Genomic DNA, 19,895 nt, shown 5'->3' with positions numbered 1-19,895 from the left:
ACAAGGCTGCCCTGTGCCTCAATTACACTCCGAGTTGACAACTTGTAACACTAGGCCAAGTGAAGATAGTGAACATAGGATACCTCAAATCCAGTGAGATAATCCTTCTAGGAAGAGGTGAAGCCTTACCTGCAACTGAGTTGGGCCGTGGCATTATTAGTGAGCTGGAGCTCTGAGAATAAGGGACTGGACCATCTCCAACTGAGGCTTCAGCTTTGGGCAACAAGCTCTCTGCTGACCCAGTGGTCTCCTCTTCTGCCACCGGGGAGCAATTATCTGCCCTGCGATCATGAAGGACTCCCTTCTGAACCCCCAACCTTAGGCTTCCATCTTTACTCCATTCCAGACTGGACCCACTCCGGTCATCATTTTCGGATGAACTTGTAATTGTGGCTGAAATGAGAGACCAAAATATTTTGAAGGAGGCCAGGCAGAGCTGAGGCTGTTGAGAGTTAAAACATACACGCTCCCTTCCTCATGATCAATGGAAAATTTTCTGGTCCACACAGATTTTTATCAAACTATGTTACATAAAGTGTATTTTGGTAAGTTAGAAGAATGTTGCTTATCAGGGGAAATAAACAGCTAAATCACTCTACAGGGAAAGAGCAAAAAAAAACTAATAATGTAAAAGCTGTCTAAAAGTATTTAAAAGTTAACAGTAAATCTATGTAATTTGGAGATAATCTGTCCTGTTCTTAAAGATGAATTGGTCACAAAAGAATTAATATCTCTTAAATTCCTTTGAACCTTTAAACATCCTTTCCAAATTAACTATACTTGTTTATAGGGGGTAAGGCAACACAATGGTTAACACATAAAACATGCAGAAGAAAAAGCTATCATAACAAAAATACAATTATAAAATCAAGCAGAGAATTTGGTCCTTAAACTTTGTAACATCTGTTCAAGATGATTCCTTCAGTGGCACAAAATGGAAAACCTCTATGTAGACAATGCACACAAAGTACCAGCATGGGATATATGCTGCAGAATGAAAATTTACATCTCAGAGAGAAAAAAAAATCAGAAGGGAAAGAAAAAAAAAGAAAAAAAGAGGAACATAATAAAGCAGCAATCTTTATCCAACCTAGTTTCTACAAACAGCCACCTCTAATTGTAAGAGCATGATGAGCCAAACACATTCCCCTGCAACCACAGGTCACCAGGCACCCACTCTGTGCCACACTGATCTGATATTGGCTTGGATTCTTGCCAGCTTCCTTGAGAACAGAGGCCATGTCCAGTGAGTACTCTGTGTTCTCTATTTGGTTCTCAGCAGCCCAGGCCTTTCCCTACAAACCTGTTAAACGGGAGTACACCTAGCCAGCACATTTAGACTCCAGGTGCCTGAACTAAGCAGCTTTATCACCACAGTTTGATGATACACACTTTATCAGGAGGCTGGCGAATTAGCTCAAATGGAGTCAGTTATTTGGGATCGAAGGTCTGAAGGGGCTTTGTTTCTTTTTACAATGATCTTTGTAATTAAAAGACAAAACAATTTCCCCACTGTGACCATAAGGGCATCTTGCCATTAATGCTAAGATGGTCTTTACTCACTATGCTCCAGCCAGAACCTATCATCCTCTGGTACTTCCCATCTAAAAATTCCATTGATGTGCTCAATGTCAAGAATATCTAATACAAGCTGATCTCTTTCTCTTTTCTGTACACCTAATTAGGTGCTCAATAAATACTTTTTTATTGAATAAATGAGCAAATAAACATACTTCAATTCTAGTATGATCAGAAACACAATTAACCTGTTATTGGCTCTGGTGGTTAACACATTTGGCAGCTAAAAAACATCAGTGGCTCAAACCCACCAACCACTTCAAGGGAGAAAGATGAGGCAGTCTGCTTCCACAAAAATTTATAGCCTTGGAAACCATAGGAGCAGTTTTACTCTGTCCTACATAGGGTCAGCTCTGAGATGGAATTGACTCAATGGGAGTGGGTTTGGTTTGGTTTTTGGGTTACTTGTTCAAGATTGTCAGTATATCTCTAGCCAAAGTATATACTGATTTGAGGCACGGCCCATCACTTCTTTCAGTGTTTGTCACTGCTCCTAGGATCCCCAAATGTTCTATTAGCAGTAGTAATGCTCCCTGACATCTTCTTGGATTCAAACCACAGCCTTCATTGTATTTTTCTAATGGACCATTCATATAAGCTTAAGTATAACACATGACTCTTTCTATCCTAAAAACACTGATGATGGTAATAGCAGTAGCAAATATTTATTGAAGGTTTCTATATGCCAGGCACTCTGCTAAGTGCTTTCAAATATACTCTAATTTATTAATGAGATTGTTTATTAATGGTAATTAATTATTAATAGTAACTGTTAATAAACTGTTAGCATAAAATACAGGCAGTCCTGTAATTCAGATTGTCTCACAAACATTTATAAGTGCACTGTTTGGAACTCACAATGTTCTCCCTGGAGACATGCTATAATTGGTTAGGTTTCCAGGCTACTCCTAGGTCTGCGTTAAAAGTTCTAAACTAAGAGGTACAGGCAATGTGTTCAGTTTTATTTAGGGATACACATTCTTAAATGAAAAAATAAGCAATGTCATTGTGACACCTTTTCCTTGTTTGTGCTCCCTATGTGTCACAAGATTCAGTAGTGGAACTCTCACCTTCCATGTGGAAAACCCAGGTTCAATTCCCACCTAATGCACCTCATATGTATGGCCACTACCCATTTATCAGTGAAGTCTTGCATGTTGCTATCATTCTAAACAGGTTTCAGTGATGTTTCCAGAGTAAAACATGCTAGGGAGAAAAGCCTGGCAACCTATTGCCAAAATGCAGTCGATGAAATGAAAATGCTATGGATCACAATGGTCTATCTGCACCCAAACACAGGGATGGCGCCAGACCAGGCCAAGTTCTTTCTATTCCACTCTCCGGGGGTCATCATGATTTGGTGGCCAAGCAGGAGGCCAACTTGACGGCAGCTAACAGCAGCAGCAGAAAGTGCCACAGACACACAAGAGAACCAAACCACCAAGGATCTGAGTCCTAACTTGGATTTCAAGCAGTGGAAACAGGGACTTGAACCTCCCAGGTTCCTGTTCCAAGTAACGGCACACAAAGCAGATCTCGGTCCCTAGAAGCAGTTGAGGAGAGCAGGGAAAGCCCAGGCAGGGCTTGTGGGTAACCCACTTCTCACTGTGTAACTGCAGGTTCTCAGGACTTGATGGGTAAAAACTCAGGTCCCGGGAAGGGAGAAAGGAAAATGGGTAGGGAGAAGAATGCCTCCAGCTACAGAAACAGCAGCTGGGAAGAGAAGTCGCAGGCAGGGTAGCTATTTTAAAAGGAGTGTATTATAAGGTCATAGTGCTCATATAAGCAGGACACTCTCTAGTGATGAAGAGGTGAGCCCTCCAGAGCCCCTTTCTGAAATTTCCCTAGGCATTCCACCATCCATCCAACAGGCTATAGAAGAAGCAGGGCGGTGAGCAGCTCTGAAGCTACAAGCTCATTTGCAGAAGATGCCCCAATGAGATCTCTCCCACTTCCTTGTGATCCAACACCAGGTCCAGCCCACACGGCTGGAAGTGCAGCCAGGGTGCTTTCATCTTGGCCCCGCTCCAATCAGGCCCTGAAGCAGATCCAGTGGGGCGGATAAAGGCCAGAGTCAGGTTTCCCAGCACAAACAAGGGTTACATCCAATACACAGCTCCACCATGTCCAGGCAAGAGAAAGTTCCTTCTCACACTAAAAGACAAGCTACTCAAAAGTATTTTTCTTCCAAGTTAACAGAAATTAAAATTCCTACTTAAGTTGCTCCAGTCACCTTCAAGTTAACATACAAACTAAACTAGGGCAAAACCTTAATTATAAATGACTTTTAAAAAAAAAAAAAAGATAAAAGCTGACTATTTTACTCATACTGGTAGCATTTCCTGGTGACTGGATAGTCTTTCAATTTTTCTAACAGCTCAAAAGTTTGAACATTATTCCTTGAAGCATATAGATCTAGATATAGACATAGCCAGCTTATGTCAATTAAGGTTTGCCATTATCATCCCAACAGGATCAGTCACTCTAACATGTAGTATTCTGTAAAACAAGGGATTTACCAGCCTGAAGTTCCATAAAGCTGGGAGATGAGGCTAAGCTACACAGCTCAGTACTAAGTCAGGTTTTGCTCATTGATTCACATGTGCTACTTTTGACTCGCCATGTTGTTAGAAAATTCCTTTTAGCCTGGCACAGTGTCTTATCTTCCTCTGTAGTAACAGCACAATGGACCAGACCAGCTGGTGGTATAGAACTGTTAAGACTTGTAAAGGACTTTCTCAATGTATTAGGACATATACATGACCACTACACCTGTGAGAACTGGTGGGGACAGGGCAACAATCACTAGCCCCACTTTACAGGTAAGGAAACAGACTCAGGGGAAACTGTGGTCTCTCTCTCTCTCTCTCTCTCTCACACACACACACACACACACACACTTCCCCCCACTAGTGGTATATCTAATACCAGTTCTTCTGACTGCACATGCCATATGCTTTTAAAACTCCCTCTGCCTCACACAGTGCTCAACATACACAAACAGTTCTGTAAGTATTTATAGTTTACAAACTCAGGGCTGAAAAATACTGTGAGTTCATGAAGTCTGCCTTGATAAAAACAGTAAGCTGTTCAGTCACCAATTGTTTTGCTATGTAAGCCTCTGCAATAATCTGTATTCTTTCTTCTTCCCCACTTTTCTTCACTTTCTCTTTTGCCTTTTCAAGATTCTTTCTCTATGGAAAGAAATGTACACAAAGCATAATCAGCATCTCTTGGGGTAAGGCCCTCCCACTGTTATTTTTCAAAAGTGATTCAAATGCACAACGAGGGGTGAGAACCTCTGACATTGTGGGGGATGGGGTCAGAAAATCAAGGAGTAAATAGATAGACAGATACAGTATAGCTCCAGTGTCCAATGGAGCTAAATCAAATGATACGGTTAAAAAGAAATCAAATATATGCCATCGAGTAGAGAAGAGAATTCCCTCAATGATCTGCTGAAAAGACAAGAGTTGAAAAGTGTGGAAGGACTTGGGTTCAAACTCCAGCACCCCTCTTTTGAGGATTCATAAGGAGGTTTGTCTCTCAGGGCCTAGTACCAGGAACAGGTACATTTTTGTCTTTGAGAAAATCATTTATGTACATGATTATGTTTCTCTCTTTACACTGGTTATTAGAAAACATAAGAGTAAAATGTCCTGTCCACATATAAGCAAAATGAATAAAACATTAAAGTGGGTACATAATTTGTAAGTACATGTATCTTATATGCATGTACATATTTTACATGATTAGAACAGTTAGGAGAGCACACTATTTATTCCCTTTTTTCCTTTTCCCAACTCATACTTACACTGAAGAAGAAAAATCTCATTGTATTAAATATATTTGTGAGCATTTCAAATCCTTAGTGGGGACTATATGTGAGGGGCACATATAGTATAAGTATAAACAAGCATCCTATTTATTTAATGATAACAACAGCAATGCTGTAGTGGCTAACATGAATTATCAGTCTAGTGTTTAACTATGTGCTGGGCCCTGCTCTAAGCCTTTACTGTATTTCTCAACTCACTAAGTCCCCTTATCAGCCTTATGGGCAAGAAAGCCCCATATTGCCTCAAGCTGTGCTCTACAAATGGTTTTGATCATGTAACACCATCAGAAAAATGAGTATGCATTCTAAATATAAGTATTTATAAATTATGTACCTGTACTCCTCTATTATTATAACATAAAACATACACAGAAATATTAAATTTTAAAGGATGAGAAAAAGAGAAACTAAAATTTTCTTCAAGCATTCCATAGATTGTCTCCAACTCTCCACTCTGAGAGTGAGGACTCTTTAAAGAGGGTAACTTGTCTTGTTCTGGATTGTGGAGAAAATGAAACGTGAGAGCACATGTAAATTACCTCACATATCAGGGTACTCAAAAATGTTTTTCTCCTCAGACACTTTAAGAAAAACTTTTTTAAAAAATTTAACCTCCATATTTAATTTAGTGGTTGACAGGAAGAGTTTAAAAGTTAAAGCACTGGACCAAGAAGTTAAAAATTAAACAAAGAAAGGAACACGTGGCCGCTTATAAAAAACGAGAGACAGGAAGAAGGGATTGAAAAAGAAAATCCAACTACTGTAGCTACTGCTCTCTTTGATCTGACTGAATAAAGATCAACAACGACTTTAGGAAGTTTCACTGCAGCAAAGAAAATCTAAAGGAGATGAGGGAAAGACAGAGAGGAAAGAGGAGGAAGCAACAGGATAAACACCCTGTCCTCTTCACCCTACGGAGGGTTTTGTTCCTCTCCTTTGCACTCCACATCTCACATCTAACAGTGGTTTGTGCCAAGTATCATAATTTGGATTTCCCTGAGTGAAGAAAGGAAACACTGCACACATGAAACCAACAGGCATTAAAAATTTCTAATCAGAAAGGCAAGACAGGGCTTCCTACTCCAACACACTTCCTAGCCCTGTGTTTTTGTCAAACCAAAAACCCCAAAGAGAAAAGAGTCCAGGGCTCACTTGGAGTCACAGCTTTTAACCTCCCTCATCAAGGAGATGGTTCCCATGAAGGTACTCACACTAGCATCTTCCTGAATGCCAAAGGGAATACCACAGAGAGGTCGGCTTGAGTTACCTCCGGCTCTAGGGGACTTCCTGGCTTCTCCTTCTGGAACTGCCCTTGAACAACAGCTTGGATTTCTGGTCAGCCCTGTCTAACGCGCCGCAGGCCCCAGTCTGGCTTTGAACAGGGAGTCCCGTACTTTGGATTGTGACAGACAGATCTCTGTACCAAATCTCCAGCTCGGTGCTCACTAACATTGCGCAAGGTGTGCTCTGCTATGACATGCAGCAAGGCCAGGGACCGAAGCCATGCATTCACAGCATCATTCATCAGGCCCTTTGATACGAGAAACACCTAAAGGAATTGCTAGGGGCAGGGTGGTGGGGAGGAAAGGACAGGAAGAAAGGCTGATAGGACCTACCTTGCTCAGCCACACTGTCTAAACTCAAGACTGACATAGCAGGGGCAGCCTTCAGAAAATAATCCTCTGACTGAAACATTAAGTTTTTGAGCAACCACATGTGACATTTGGTAAAGCTTGACATCATCTGTACACAGAATGCACAGACACTGGAGTTTCCGGCATATTTCAATGACTCTAAGGAGCTCTCGACCATTTTTAGCTTTTGGGTGCAGGTGAGTCAATTTGAGTCAGTGCATCATTGTGACAAAGTAGAACTTCCCCATAGGATTTCCTAGGCTCTAATCTTTACAGAAGCAGATCATTAGGTCTTTCTCCTACAGAGCTGCTGGGTGGGTTCGAACTGCCAACCTTTCCGTTAGCAGTTGATTGTTTAACTATTGCACCACCAGGTTTCCTTATGGCACAATTAGTGATTAGTATAGGAGCTCTGGTAGCATAGTGGCTAAGACACTTGCCTGCTACCCAGACGGCTGGCGGTTCAAACCCACCAGCCAGCCACTCCTCGGAAGGAAGGTTGGGCAATCCTACTTCCATAGTGATACTGCCTCGGAAACCCAAGGAGGGGTCGCTATGAGTCGGGGCTGACTCAATGGCACATAACAACAACAACAACATTATAACATACCTATAACCAGGGCTTTGAATTGGTTCATTCCAGTTTGACCCCTTATTGATAATTTTCACTTCTAGCCCGGAATACAGAAAAATCACCTGGGGATCTTGTTAAAATTTAAATTGTTGTTCAGAATATCTGGGGTAGAAATGCAAAATCTTAGCAGAGGGGGTTAAACCGGAATAAACTGGTTCAATGTCCTGGCTACAACACACATCTTCCAAAGGTGTCAGTCATAGCAATGTTTTAAACTCTTTTCAGCAATTTAAAATTTGCCCAGGCCCTCCATGGGACAAGACACCACTCTCTGATGCCACATGTGGATAGATTTGGAAAACAGACACCATACTTCATTATTACTGTCTCAATAGCAAGCCAACATGTGCCGGGTACACTCTAAGCGCCAATATGTACTTGCTAAACCAACAGAACAGCCTAAAGAATCCAACCACAGAATTCAAGTACAGCAGGAGCTTCACTGACTCAAATCATCATGAGGAATTTTTCCCCCACATTAAGTCTATTACTGAATTATATATGTAAAGAAAAATTTTTTACCCAAGAGATAAAAAGAGCTTCTATAATTAAGGATGATTTTTTAAATTGTAGGCAACGTAGCAAAATGAATATTAATACAGATTTGAAACACTCTAAATAGTTATTACCAAATCAATTTTAAAAGCATTTCAATTTGGTAGTGAGCAAAGCAATACAGGTGCAAGAAAGCAGAATGAGTATAAAATAAAAACGGTAGAATTTACAAGTTAAAAATGGAAATAAAACACAATTGATTCATCTTTCTGTGCTTCTGCACATGATCATCTCACTTGAAACACAAAGTCCAGGAAATAAAACATGTCAAGCTACTTCTGGAATCATTTTCATTTTATAACCCTCAGCAGGGAGAATAGAGTCAAGGGAAGATAAAAAGTCAGTCCACGATAACTTTTTTCTTATGTCTCAAGCAATGGGGAGGGAAAATAAATGTTATCAAACTCTAGCAAACATGAGCAGGATATGAACCAAGTGTCCATTATTTCACTACAAGGTACTTTTGCAGGAAAAATGTTTCTGTGAAGGTACTCCGCAGTTTAAACTTACTTGCCTCTCAGCTTCAAACTGAGCAGGAAGAAAACAAACGCAAGCCACAGATAGCAGGAAGAGCCTAGACAGTCATGGTTTGCCCTTTTCAAATTCTGAGCACTGAGTCATCCTGAAAGGCACCTGGCCTGGTGCAATTTGGTGCCTTATGAATTCTAGCTCAGGTGTTGGCAGGCCTGCAGGCAGAAAAACACCTGCTGTAGGACAGACCTGAGAGAGGGAGACCTCACACCATCAGCCTGCTCTTTCTAAAGGAAATATACTCAGGACACCAATACTTTGGGGACTATAAATTTTAGCAGGTAAAAGTGGACAGGTGAGGAAGGGAATCGATAGAGTGATTAACTTTTAATGGGGCCCAGAATTTTTCTAATTGCTACCTTTAAAGTCTGTCTCCTTGGTATATCTATCATTAAGAGACAGAAAGTGGGTTTTTCTTTTTCTTTTTTTTCTTTTTAAAGTCTTTTTTTTTTTTTTCTTTTTAATTTTATTTTGATTTGGGTGAAGATTTACAGAGTAAATTCACTTTTCATACAAGAGTTCACATATACTTTGTCTCATGTCATTGACCAAAATTTACAATGCAACAGCTCCCCTCCCACTTCCTCCCCATAGTTACCTCTTTCTTTTTAAAGTCTTGATGAGAAATTATTATACTTATTGTGTGTGTGTATGAAATTCTTATACTTCTGAAGACATTTTAAGAACTTGACCCTTCTGAAATAGGATGAAGTGGGACTCCCCTCTGGATTGCATAATAAAGTTGGATCAGGGAGGTCCAACTTTGTCTGTCTTCAACCAATCTCCACCCTCTTTCTTCCTAAATGGAGTAATGGCCCGCTTTCTTAAGTAAGTGTGTATGTGTACATACACATGTATGAGGAGCCCTCGTGGCACAGGAAATAAGCACTTGGCTGATAACTGAAAGGTCAGTGCTTTGAACCCACCAGCTGCTCCATGGAAGAAAAAGGTGCCAGTCTGTTTCCCTGAAGATTTATAGCCTTGAAAACTCTATATGACAATTCTACTCTGTCCTACAGGGTTACTATGAGTCGGAATCAACTCTACAGCAAAGGGTTTGGTTTTATAAAGTCACTATGAGTTAAAATAGACTCAGTGCCAACAGATTTGGTTTTATGTACACATAAGGAACCCTGGTAGTCCAATAGTTAAGTGCCCAGCAGCTAACCACACATGGTCAGTGGTTCAAACCCAGCCAGGACTCCAAGGGAGAAGAGACCTGGCGATCTGCTCCTATAAAGATCACAGCATTGGAAACCTATGGGACAGATTTACTCTGTCCCATAGAGCTGTTATGAGTCGGAACTGACAGCCCCTAACATCATCATCTGTATATATACATATATATGTAAAATATTTATTATGATATGGATATAAACAAATATTAAATATGCTTAACTCAAAAATGCTTTTAAAAAATCCCTCTTTTCAGTAATGCCTTGTTTAGTTCGATTGGTTTTCACTCACATTCCAACAAATATATTTTTTTTCTAAGCTAGGATTAATTAATACAGGTTACAATTTCCATTTAGAAACAGTTGGAGTAAGTTATATTCAAAGAAGTATCACTAAGAAAAAATGCTTTTTATCCACCCCCCTTCAGGAATGGAAGACGCATTTTACCTTTAAAAGCATATTTCTTTATAAAGTTTTTCTTTTCAAAGCAAGATAATTGAAAATCTACTTTATGGTGATTGGGTACAGCTGGGTTTCACATTTAGAAGGTTTCAAATTCCAAATTTGAAAACCAGACGCTCTAACTGCTAAGTAATGCCAATGACTTTAATATCTAAAGAGTAAGGAACTTGGTTTAATAAAGATATTCATACAGAATTCAGTTAATCCTGCCCAGCTTAGACTGTATTTCTACATGACAGAATTATTATACTTCTGAAGATATTTTCTTGGAAGTATCTGACCCTTCTGAAATAGGATGAAGTGGGATTCCCCTCTGGATTACGTAATAAAGTTGGACCAGGGAGGGGAAGGATCTACTAAACCCTGGCCGCCATAGAGTAAGGCTGGAAGAGGGCCAAGTTTTTCTTAGTAGTCTTCATTTTTTAGAGCAGTTTTATGTTTGCAGAAAACACAGAGTCCCCATATACCTGCAATCCCCTGCACATTATTTCTCCCATTAACATTTTGCATTCCTGAGACACATTTGTTGCAATCAACAAACAACACCAGGACACTGTTATTAACTAAAGTCCACAGTTTCCATTATGGGTCACTCTTTGTGATATAAAGTCCTATAGGTTTTGATATTTGCGTTTCATGGACCTAAAAATGCCCTGTGTTACATCTATTCATCCCTACTCCCGAAAATCATTTTTTTCTAATGGCCACTAACCTGTTATTTCTCCAACTAAGCAGATCCTAAGAAGAAAATCCTCTTCACTTGCAATATGTCAAAAACCAGTGGAAACAGAACACAGGCAGGGCACCCTGACTGCCGGGGCATGCAGAACACAGCTTCTCTTCTCCTATCTGCTGGCTATCACTATTTAGATTTAATACAATCAGAACAAAGGAAAGCAGCTTAAATGGTAAAGGAGGCTCAGGAACTTTTAAGGATGAGTTAGTCCTGTTAGAAATTTCCCCTAAATGCCCTAAATAAACTCTTCTAATAATGTACATAGAACATAGATCTGAGCCTTGTATGGAAGCCTACTGTACCCTGAAAGTTGTAACGCCGTATCAGCAATGCACACCTTATACTGGCCCAAAAGTTCTCCCATCCCAACCCCCAGATGTATTGGTTGACAAATCCTCAACTTCTTAAAATGGAAAATTAAACAGAAAGCCTTTTCCTCCTTTTCAAGCCCCTACATAAATTGGAACCTGGATCCTAACCAGCCTTTTCTACCAGGAGCTGTCAAGGCCTTCCAAAGAAGGAAGTCAAGGTATCTCACTTTCATCTCTGCTCACAAGGCTCCCTGTGTTCTTCAACATTTTGTTCTGTTAAACATTTAAGATGCACAAAGACTGCCATTTCCAGGTTCCTCCTTATTAAATCAGGAATGTTCTTCAGGTAGAAAAAGCACCTCCAACTCATCAGTAATCAAAGAACTACAGCTGAGTCACAGCTAACTGCTCCCTAAGAGACGAGGGTTCTTACACACCCTGCTCTGGCCTCACCACTTCTAACTCTGCAAAGATCTGTGGCTGTGCTCTGCCTGGGAAGAAATCTTTGCTGCTTTTCCTTCTTTCCTCGGTACCACACCTCCATGTGTCCTTTGGCAAAAGGTTCTAATTCCACAGGTCATGCAAGGAGAGAGAACAGAGGAACGTTGTCATTGGCATAGTGTTCCCCTGTGATCCGTCTACATTCTCTACTCCCAGCAGAACAGCTAAACAGGGACTTACTAATCTTTTTGTAACTCCTCTTCACTTTTACCTCAATTGCTGCCAACTCTAGTGCTCAGCTGAGGGAACATGGTGGCTTGAGCCAAGGATAGAAGGGCAACATGGAATGAAATGTAGCACTTAACTACAAGACAGAGCTTAAAGTCATGATGACATTAAAAGACTTGAAAGTCAACTTGGAATGGGAATCCTGCATAAGCTTCTTTACTCATCAACTAAATGTTCCCTCCTTCAATGCCACTTGAGAGTAACAGCAATTCACTTTCTTACTCCCAGCACTGTGCTAGGAACCAAGGAGATAAGATACATTAATACAGATGAGATTCTTGCTTGCAAAAATGGCAAGGAGGCCACATGTTCTGACCTCCTCTAATCTCACAAGAGGAAGACAGCAGTAACCCAAGGCCTATTACTGCAAGGCCAAACATGCTGCCTCCCTCCAGCCCTTTCACCAACCGTTCCTCCCAAAGCACCCACCACCTCTCTCCTGGGTTCAATAATTCACTGCAGTGGCCACACAGAACTCAGAGATTACAGGGTTTATTAGGGAAGCACCAGTCTACAACTCAAATTCAGGAAGAATGCTCAGTCTCTCTCCCAGCCCACCGTCCCTCAGCCAAGAGTCTCTCACAGTCTCTTTCCGGGGTGCGTGTCTCTTGCGTCTCTTTCCCAGCAACGCGTGTTTCAGGAGCCCGTGTCTCTTTCAGCAGCAAGTCTTCCTTGACCAGCAGTCCGAGAGAGTTCTGCCTCCAGGAGGTCTCCTTTAAAGCCCGCAGGGTGGTCAAACTAGCCAATTATGGCATCAGAACTCTAAGCACCTGAGAGAGAGTGGGCACCTCCCAGAACATTGTTTTGTGCCACTCCCAACAGAAATACTCCAGGTGGACACCTTCAGCAATCAGAAGCTCCTCAGTTGCTCACAGCAAATTCCACCTTGGAGTTTACAAAGACTTATGGGTAGAAAAGCCACACAAAGTTATTTACTACACTGCACTGCTCATATGAAGGCAATGCTGAATAGTAACACCAGAATAAGTATATTGAAGACAAATATGAGGAGCATTTAACAGGGGTACTAACCAGTATGAGATTGGGTGGGGATATTAAATAACCACCACTAATCTATCAGTTTGTTGTACTGTGGTGACTTGCACATTGCTATGACACTTAAAGCCATACCACTGGTATTTCACACACCAGCAGTGGTACCTATGATGGACAGGTTTCAGCAGCACTTCCAGACTAAGACTGGGAAGAAAGGCCTGATGATCTACTTTCAAAACTTAGTCAATGAAAACCCTAAGGATCACAATAGAACACTGTCCAATGTAGGAAGATGAACCTTCTAGTTTGGAAGGGACTCAAAATATACAGTGGCCAAAACAATGGACTCAAGTATCCCCATAATTACGTGGATAGTTCAAGACCAGGCAGTGTTTCCTTCAGTGTACGCGGGGTTACCAGGAGGAGTCTGAGTTGACCTGACGATAACTAATAGCAATAAATTTTAAATCAAGTACTAAGTAAGAGCCTCAATATTCCTGTAGCTCAAACTTTGACAGTACAGAAAACTAAACCAGCATTTTCAGTCTCCCCTGTTTAGAACACTTTGAAAGTTGTAGCACTGTATCTCAATTAGAGGGACAAAGAGAGAGGTGGGTATGAATGAATGAATATGGTGGTTTTCTGTTACTGAAAAAGTTTCTAACTGTCAAAACAAGAAGCTGACTTGGTTATAGTCAGAGGCTTATAATGCCAATGCCAGATATATAATAATAAGTCCCTAAAAAAAAAAAAAAAAAAGCAAAAAAAAAAAAAAAAAAAAAAAAAAAAAAAAAAAAAAAAAAAAAACCTAAAAAAAAAAAAAAAAAAGCAACATGCAACACTGGCCAGCTCCTTGCAGGAATATAAACTCTGGAGGAAACTAAATTTCAAGAGAGCTAAGAATGCAGTCTGGCTACCACAGAATTAGTAAAACCACTATTGATCATGGACAGCTCAGAAAGAGTACGAGAACAGAAGTAACACAAGAAAAACATAATTATATTAGACTAAATAGCAGGTGGGAAAGCAGGGTAAAATGAGAATGGGGAATTAGCAGAATAAGCTCACTGAAACGATTTGGAGCTGAGTGAAAAGAACTTAAATTTGCTACAAAAAATTCATCCCATTCTGGGAAGATGACTGTGGAAACAAACCATTCTTCCAACCCCTCTGCACAGAAGAAATAAAACAAGAACATGGTGCTCAGCTTTGAGGGATTCTGATCCAGGGAGCAGAGGAAAGCAATGGGGAACTGCATACAGGCAAGAATCAACAAATCGAAATGTGGTTCATCTGTGTGCCCAGAGAAAAAGAGAGCATGGATCTGGTGAGCAGAGAGCCCATCTCTGCCACAGGAAATCACATATTTACCTTGAACAATAGTTATAAGGATTATACATTTGGATGTGGTGATGTGTTTAGCTCATTTGGGTGAAGAAAATGGAATATAAAAAGAAGTGAGCAGCAGAATGTCTAAGAAGAGAATGGGGAACTTCCGGTAAGATGGAGGAATAGGCAGACAAGCGACACAGACCCTCTTCAACAGAGAAAAGAAAAACCAATTGACAAAAATACAGAAGATATTCCTGGAGCCCTGAGCTTTGAAAGGAACTATACAGAAGTGGATTAGGTGCCAACTAGTGCAAAAACCAGAACGAAAACAGTGAGTACAGAGACGGTCGGAACTGTGGACTGTCAGCTACTCTGATAGAATCAACAGCCTGAATATTTCCAAGTGGTATTGGGACCTGAAAATTGACCTAAAGATCAGCCCTGATCATCTAGGACTGACTGCAGGGACGACTGCACTGGTGGCCTCTGACTAGGAAGGGAAACAGCAAGGAGGGAGACAACCTGAGCTGTTGACTATCTGCTGTCCGGAGGGCATAGCCATTTTGATTATTTAAACACAGCAGCCATTTTGGATATTTAAAGTGACTGAGGGTGCAGCCATTTTGAATCTTTACAAGTGGCAACCATTTGGATTTTAAAATGATAGCATTCTTATCCGGATTCCAGGAACCTAAGAACATGCTCTGTTTACCAGGGTCGGCAAGGACATACAAGAGGCTGACAAAGGAAAGGAGACAGGTAATGAGTGTATAAGTGCTTTCAAATAGTGAATAGAGGAGCATAGCAAAGTACCCTGCCTGTATAGATAACATACAAACAAAACAAAATGAAAATTGTGGGCAAGTCACTCCAACATACAATCACCAATATAAATACAAAAATGTCACAGTGCCTCCGAGACAACAGAGCATCACAGTCTATACAAAGAAGAGAAACAAGGGACCAGGATACAGACCCAAAACACATCCCTGAGGAAGATGCAGTATTAGAATGCCCAGATAAGGAATTCAAAAGAATTATATTTATGTATCTTTCACGGACTGAGAGACAGATCAAAGGAAACACAGACAAAACCCTAGAAGAAATTCAGAAGAAAATATAAGAAAAAAATGAGAGAATAAATGAAAAATCAGAAATGATTCAAAATCTACAGATAGAAACCCAGAAGATTAATATTAAATTGTCAGAAACAGGTAATACATTGAAAAGGCAAGAGAGTAGAATTGATGCAATGGAAGACAGAATTAATGAGATTGAAGACAAATGCCTGAATACTTATTTGGAAAAGGATCAATTAGGGGAAAAAAAATGAGGAAAGCCTAAGGTTCATGTGGGATATCATCAAAAGGTAACCGATGTGTCATTGGAATTCCAGAACACGAAGAGAAAAATAAAACCACTGAGAAAATTGTCCAAGATTTGTTGGAAGAGAACTTCCCTGATACGATGAAAGATGAGAATATATACATTCAGGAAGTCCAACGAACCCCAAACAAGACAGACCCCAAAAGAAAATCACCAAGACATATCATCATCAAACTTATCAAAACCAAAGACGAAGAAAGAATCATGAGAGCAGCATGGAAAAAATGAAAAGTTACCTACAAGGGGCAAACAGTAAGACTAAGCTTGGATTTCTTGGCAGAAACCATGCAAGTGAGAAGACAATGGGATGGTATATATATATAACATCCTGAAAGAGAAAAATTTCCAATGAAGAATTATGTACCCAGAAAAATAGTCTCTCAAATATGATGGTGAAATTAGGACATTTCCAGATAAGCAAAAATAAGGGAATTTGTTAAAACCTGATCAACCTTTCAAGAGATGCTAAAGGGAGCCCTTTGGACAGAGAAGCAACAACAGCCAACAACAACTGACCATTAACACACATGATGACATAACCCAGAAACCAACCCAGCTATGGAAGTATCCAAAGTAAATAAGCCTACAAGATTGTAAACAGGGAACCAGAGATATCAATTGACAAATGAGGACGACTACAAACCAAAAAGAGGCACAAAACTTTGTGATTACAGAACTTCCAGATGGTAGGGAAGTCAAGACAATTACAAGATACAATGGACTGTTCTAAACTTGAGAAGAAAACTATAAATCACAGAGTAATCTCAAAGAAAAATAATAAACCTTTACATCAAAATAGAAGAGAGGACTAGCACAAATATTCAGCAAATACTAAAACAACAGTAATGAAGGAAGTGATAACACGATTCATAAACAAAATGAGCTCAGCATAGAAAATTATATGGAACAAAGAAATCAACACCATGAAAAAGCACATAACAAAAATGACAGCAACAAATTCATATTTGCTGATTACATTACATATCTGGCAAGGGACTTATTTTCCAAGATTTATAGAAAATTCCAATGCCTTTACACCAAAGGAATTAACAACCCAGTTGAAAAATGGGCAGAACACATGAATAGACACTTCACCAAGGAGGATATTCAGGTGGCCAACTAATACATGAAGAGATGCTCACAATCACCGGCCATCAGAGAGATGCAAATCAAAACAACAATGAGATATCATCTAACCCCAGCACTGATGGCAAGGTTCAACAAGACAGAAAAATAACAAATGCTGGCAAGGATGTGGAGAGATTGGGACTCTCATACACTGCTTGTGTGACTGTGAAGTGACACAACCACTGTGGAAAGCAATATGGCGATTCCTTAGAAAGCTGGAACTGGAGACACCATCTGACCCAGGAATCCCATTACTAGGTATATATCCTCGAGAGGTGAGAGCCAGGACAGGAACAGATATATGTACAATCATGTTCATCGCAGCACTATTTACAATAGCAAAAAGATAGAAACAACCTATGAACTCACCAGCAGAAGAGTGGATGACCAAACTATGGTACATACACATAATGGAATGCTTTGCAGCACTAAAAAATAATGTAGAGTCTGCAAAACACTGCATAATATGAAGTTGGAGGATATTATGCTGAGTGAAGTAAGTCATTCACAGAAAGACAAATATAGTATTAGTTCGTTGTTGTGGAGGGTCAAGGAAAGGTTTATATATGGAGGGATACTTTCTTTGTTGGTTGCCAGGGGTGGGAGGGGAGGGGAAGTAACACTGCAAAAAAAAAAAAAAAAAATGTACTGACCCATGTCATTTTAGTTTTGTGTATTTCACTGTACAAAAATTATATTTCAATGAAATGCATTAAAAAAAATCAACAAATCAATGAATCACATACATCAGCACTTAGGATTGCTGACTGTGGCTGCTGTGTCCTAGGAAGTGAGTATCTTGAGTGGAGGCTATACCCACAGGAAACATACTACGGGACTGGCTCTGATAGCATAAAAGACCTCTCTGGGGGTCTCTTCAGAGTGTGACTATCCCTCCTCCAACTGATAATGGTTGGCTGCTGGTCTGATATGAATTCCTACAGAAGCTTCCCTACAGTGGAGTCAGTAGGTGGGCCATTTAAGTACACACTGTTCCCTCTACCACCTAAGGGCCAGTGGGGCTCTGAAACCAGTAAGACAGATCTCTTGGAGGTCCTTATGGAGAGTGCTAGCTCCTCCTCCTTCTGAAACAGAGATAGTCTGCCTGTGCTTGCCCAAAACACCTGGACAGAAACAAGCAGCCCCCACAGAGCAGGGAAGGAAGCATTGGGCAAAACTGTAGGGCAACACTTAGCCCTGAATGGGGCTTGCTGGGTGTGAGATTTCCAACTAAAAACAGAGAAGGGAAAGGAGTAATAGCAGAGGACACAGAGATCCCTGGTAGGTGGATTGATTAGTTCACAATATCTTGCCTGACTGCAGTGTCTACTAGAAGACAGACTGATTACAGTATGTTCTCTGGTATGTTTGGGAGAACCTGAAAGTTGAAAAATGAGATCTAGAAGTTTTGAATCCCAATTAAACCAGGGAGACAGAAGGAACTACCACAAAGAGGGAGAGGAAATGGTAAGCAAAGGACAAAGGATCTTCCCCCTACAAGTTTCTTACAATCTAACAAAGGGAAAAACACCAAATACTAGGAAAAACGAGAAAATTAACACCCTTGAAAATTCCAATGCTCCAACAGAAAATCGCCAGACATACAAAGAACAGAGAAACAATGGCCTATCCAAATGAACATGACAAAGAGTGAAAGCATCATCTAGGGATGACCAAATAATGGGGGAAAAAATGGAAGAACATATATAATTCAACAACAAAGGGAAAACAGACAAAGAGTAAAAGAAATGAGGAAAACTATGAAAGAACAAAATGAGGATCTAAAAAAAGAGATACTGCAATTGAAAGGGACAATAACTGAAATGAGAAACACAATAGAAGGACTTACCAACAAATTTAATTAGGCAGAATAAAGAGTCAGTGGATTAACGGATAAGAAGTTAAATTATAGATGATGAAGAACATAAGAATGAAGGCTCAAAAACGCTGAACACAGTTTAATGGAATTATGGGACAATAAGAGACCTAATCTACACATTATGGGAATTCCAGAAGGAGATGAGAAAGAAAAAGACAGAAAGAACATTTGAAGAAATAATGACAAAAATTGCCCAATCTAACAAAGGACATGAAATCTACTAATCCAAGAAGCCCAAAAAGCCCCAAGGAGGATAAACCAAAGAGATCTACACCTAGACACATCATACTTGGGTCCTCAAAAATTAAAGATAAAGAGAGAATGCTGAAAGCAGTGAGAGAAACGAACAGTCAAATACAAGGTATTCTCAATATGATTAAATGCTGATCTTTCCTAAGAAACCTTGGAGATCAGAAGGCAATGAGAGGATATATTTTAAAGTGCTTGGCGGGGGGCGGGGGGGAGGTCCAACAAAGAATACTATACCCAGTGAAACTATCCTTCAAGAATGGGGGATGAAATCAAAACATTTTCAGACAAACAGAAGCTGAGAGAGTTCAGACCAGCCCTACAAAAAATATTAATGGGAGAACTGTATATGGAAGGGAAAAGACACAAGAAAGTAGCCCAAACTATACATGAAAAGAAATATCCCTAATAACGTGAAATACATGGACAAGCATAAGGGCTTGTAATAAGATGTCATGCTTGATAATTCTAAATATTTTGTCCTTTATGTTTTTAAATAACAAATAAATTTTAAAAATAAGGATAAAATTATTTTATATGGCACATGAAATATAAAAAAATTGGAAGTTCTCAAAAAGGAAATGGAATGCATAAAGATTGATATCCTCGGCATTAGTGAGCTGAAATGGACTGGTTTTGGCCATTTTCAATCAGACAACCATATGATCTACTATGCCGGGAATGACAGTTTGAAAAGGAATGGCATGGCATTCATCCTCACAAAGCATGTTTCAAGATCTG

The 19,895-nt window shown here is 40.0% G+C and overlaps 1 protein-coding gene across 1 annotated transcript in view; it reads right to left on the bottom strand.

Moving 5' to 3' along the window:
- TANC1 (tetratricopeptide repeat, ankyrin repeat and coiled-coil containing 1) overlaps nucleotides 1-19,895 on the bottom strand; it is a 258,142-nt gene that overhangs the window by 97,740 nt on the left and 140,507 nt on the right. The window contains exon 6 of the mRNA XM_007941851.1: nucleotides 130-393. Within this exon, the coding sequence (XP_007940042.1) occupies nucleotides 130-393 (264 nt within the window). The remainder of the gene's footprint in view (nucleotides 1-129; nucleotides 394-19,895) is intronic.

This window comes from Orycteropus afer, unplaced genomic scaffold (assembly GCF_000298275.1).
Source record: "Orycteropus afer afer isolate SDZICR_OR568_19922 unplaced genomic scaffold, OryAfe1.0 scaffold00084, whole genome shotgun sequence".
Taxonomy (NCBI): domain Eukaryota; kingdom Metazoa; phylum Chordata; class Mammalia; order Tubulidentata; family Orycteropodidae; genus Orycteropus; species Orycteropus afer.
The sequence above is the reverse complement of the archived record's forward strand: the minus strand, read 5'-3'. Positions and strand labels throughout refer to the sequence as shown.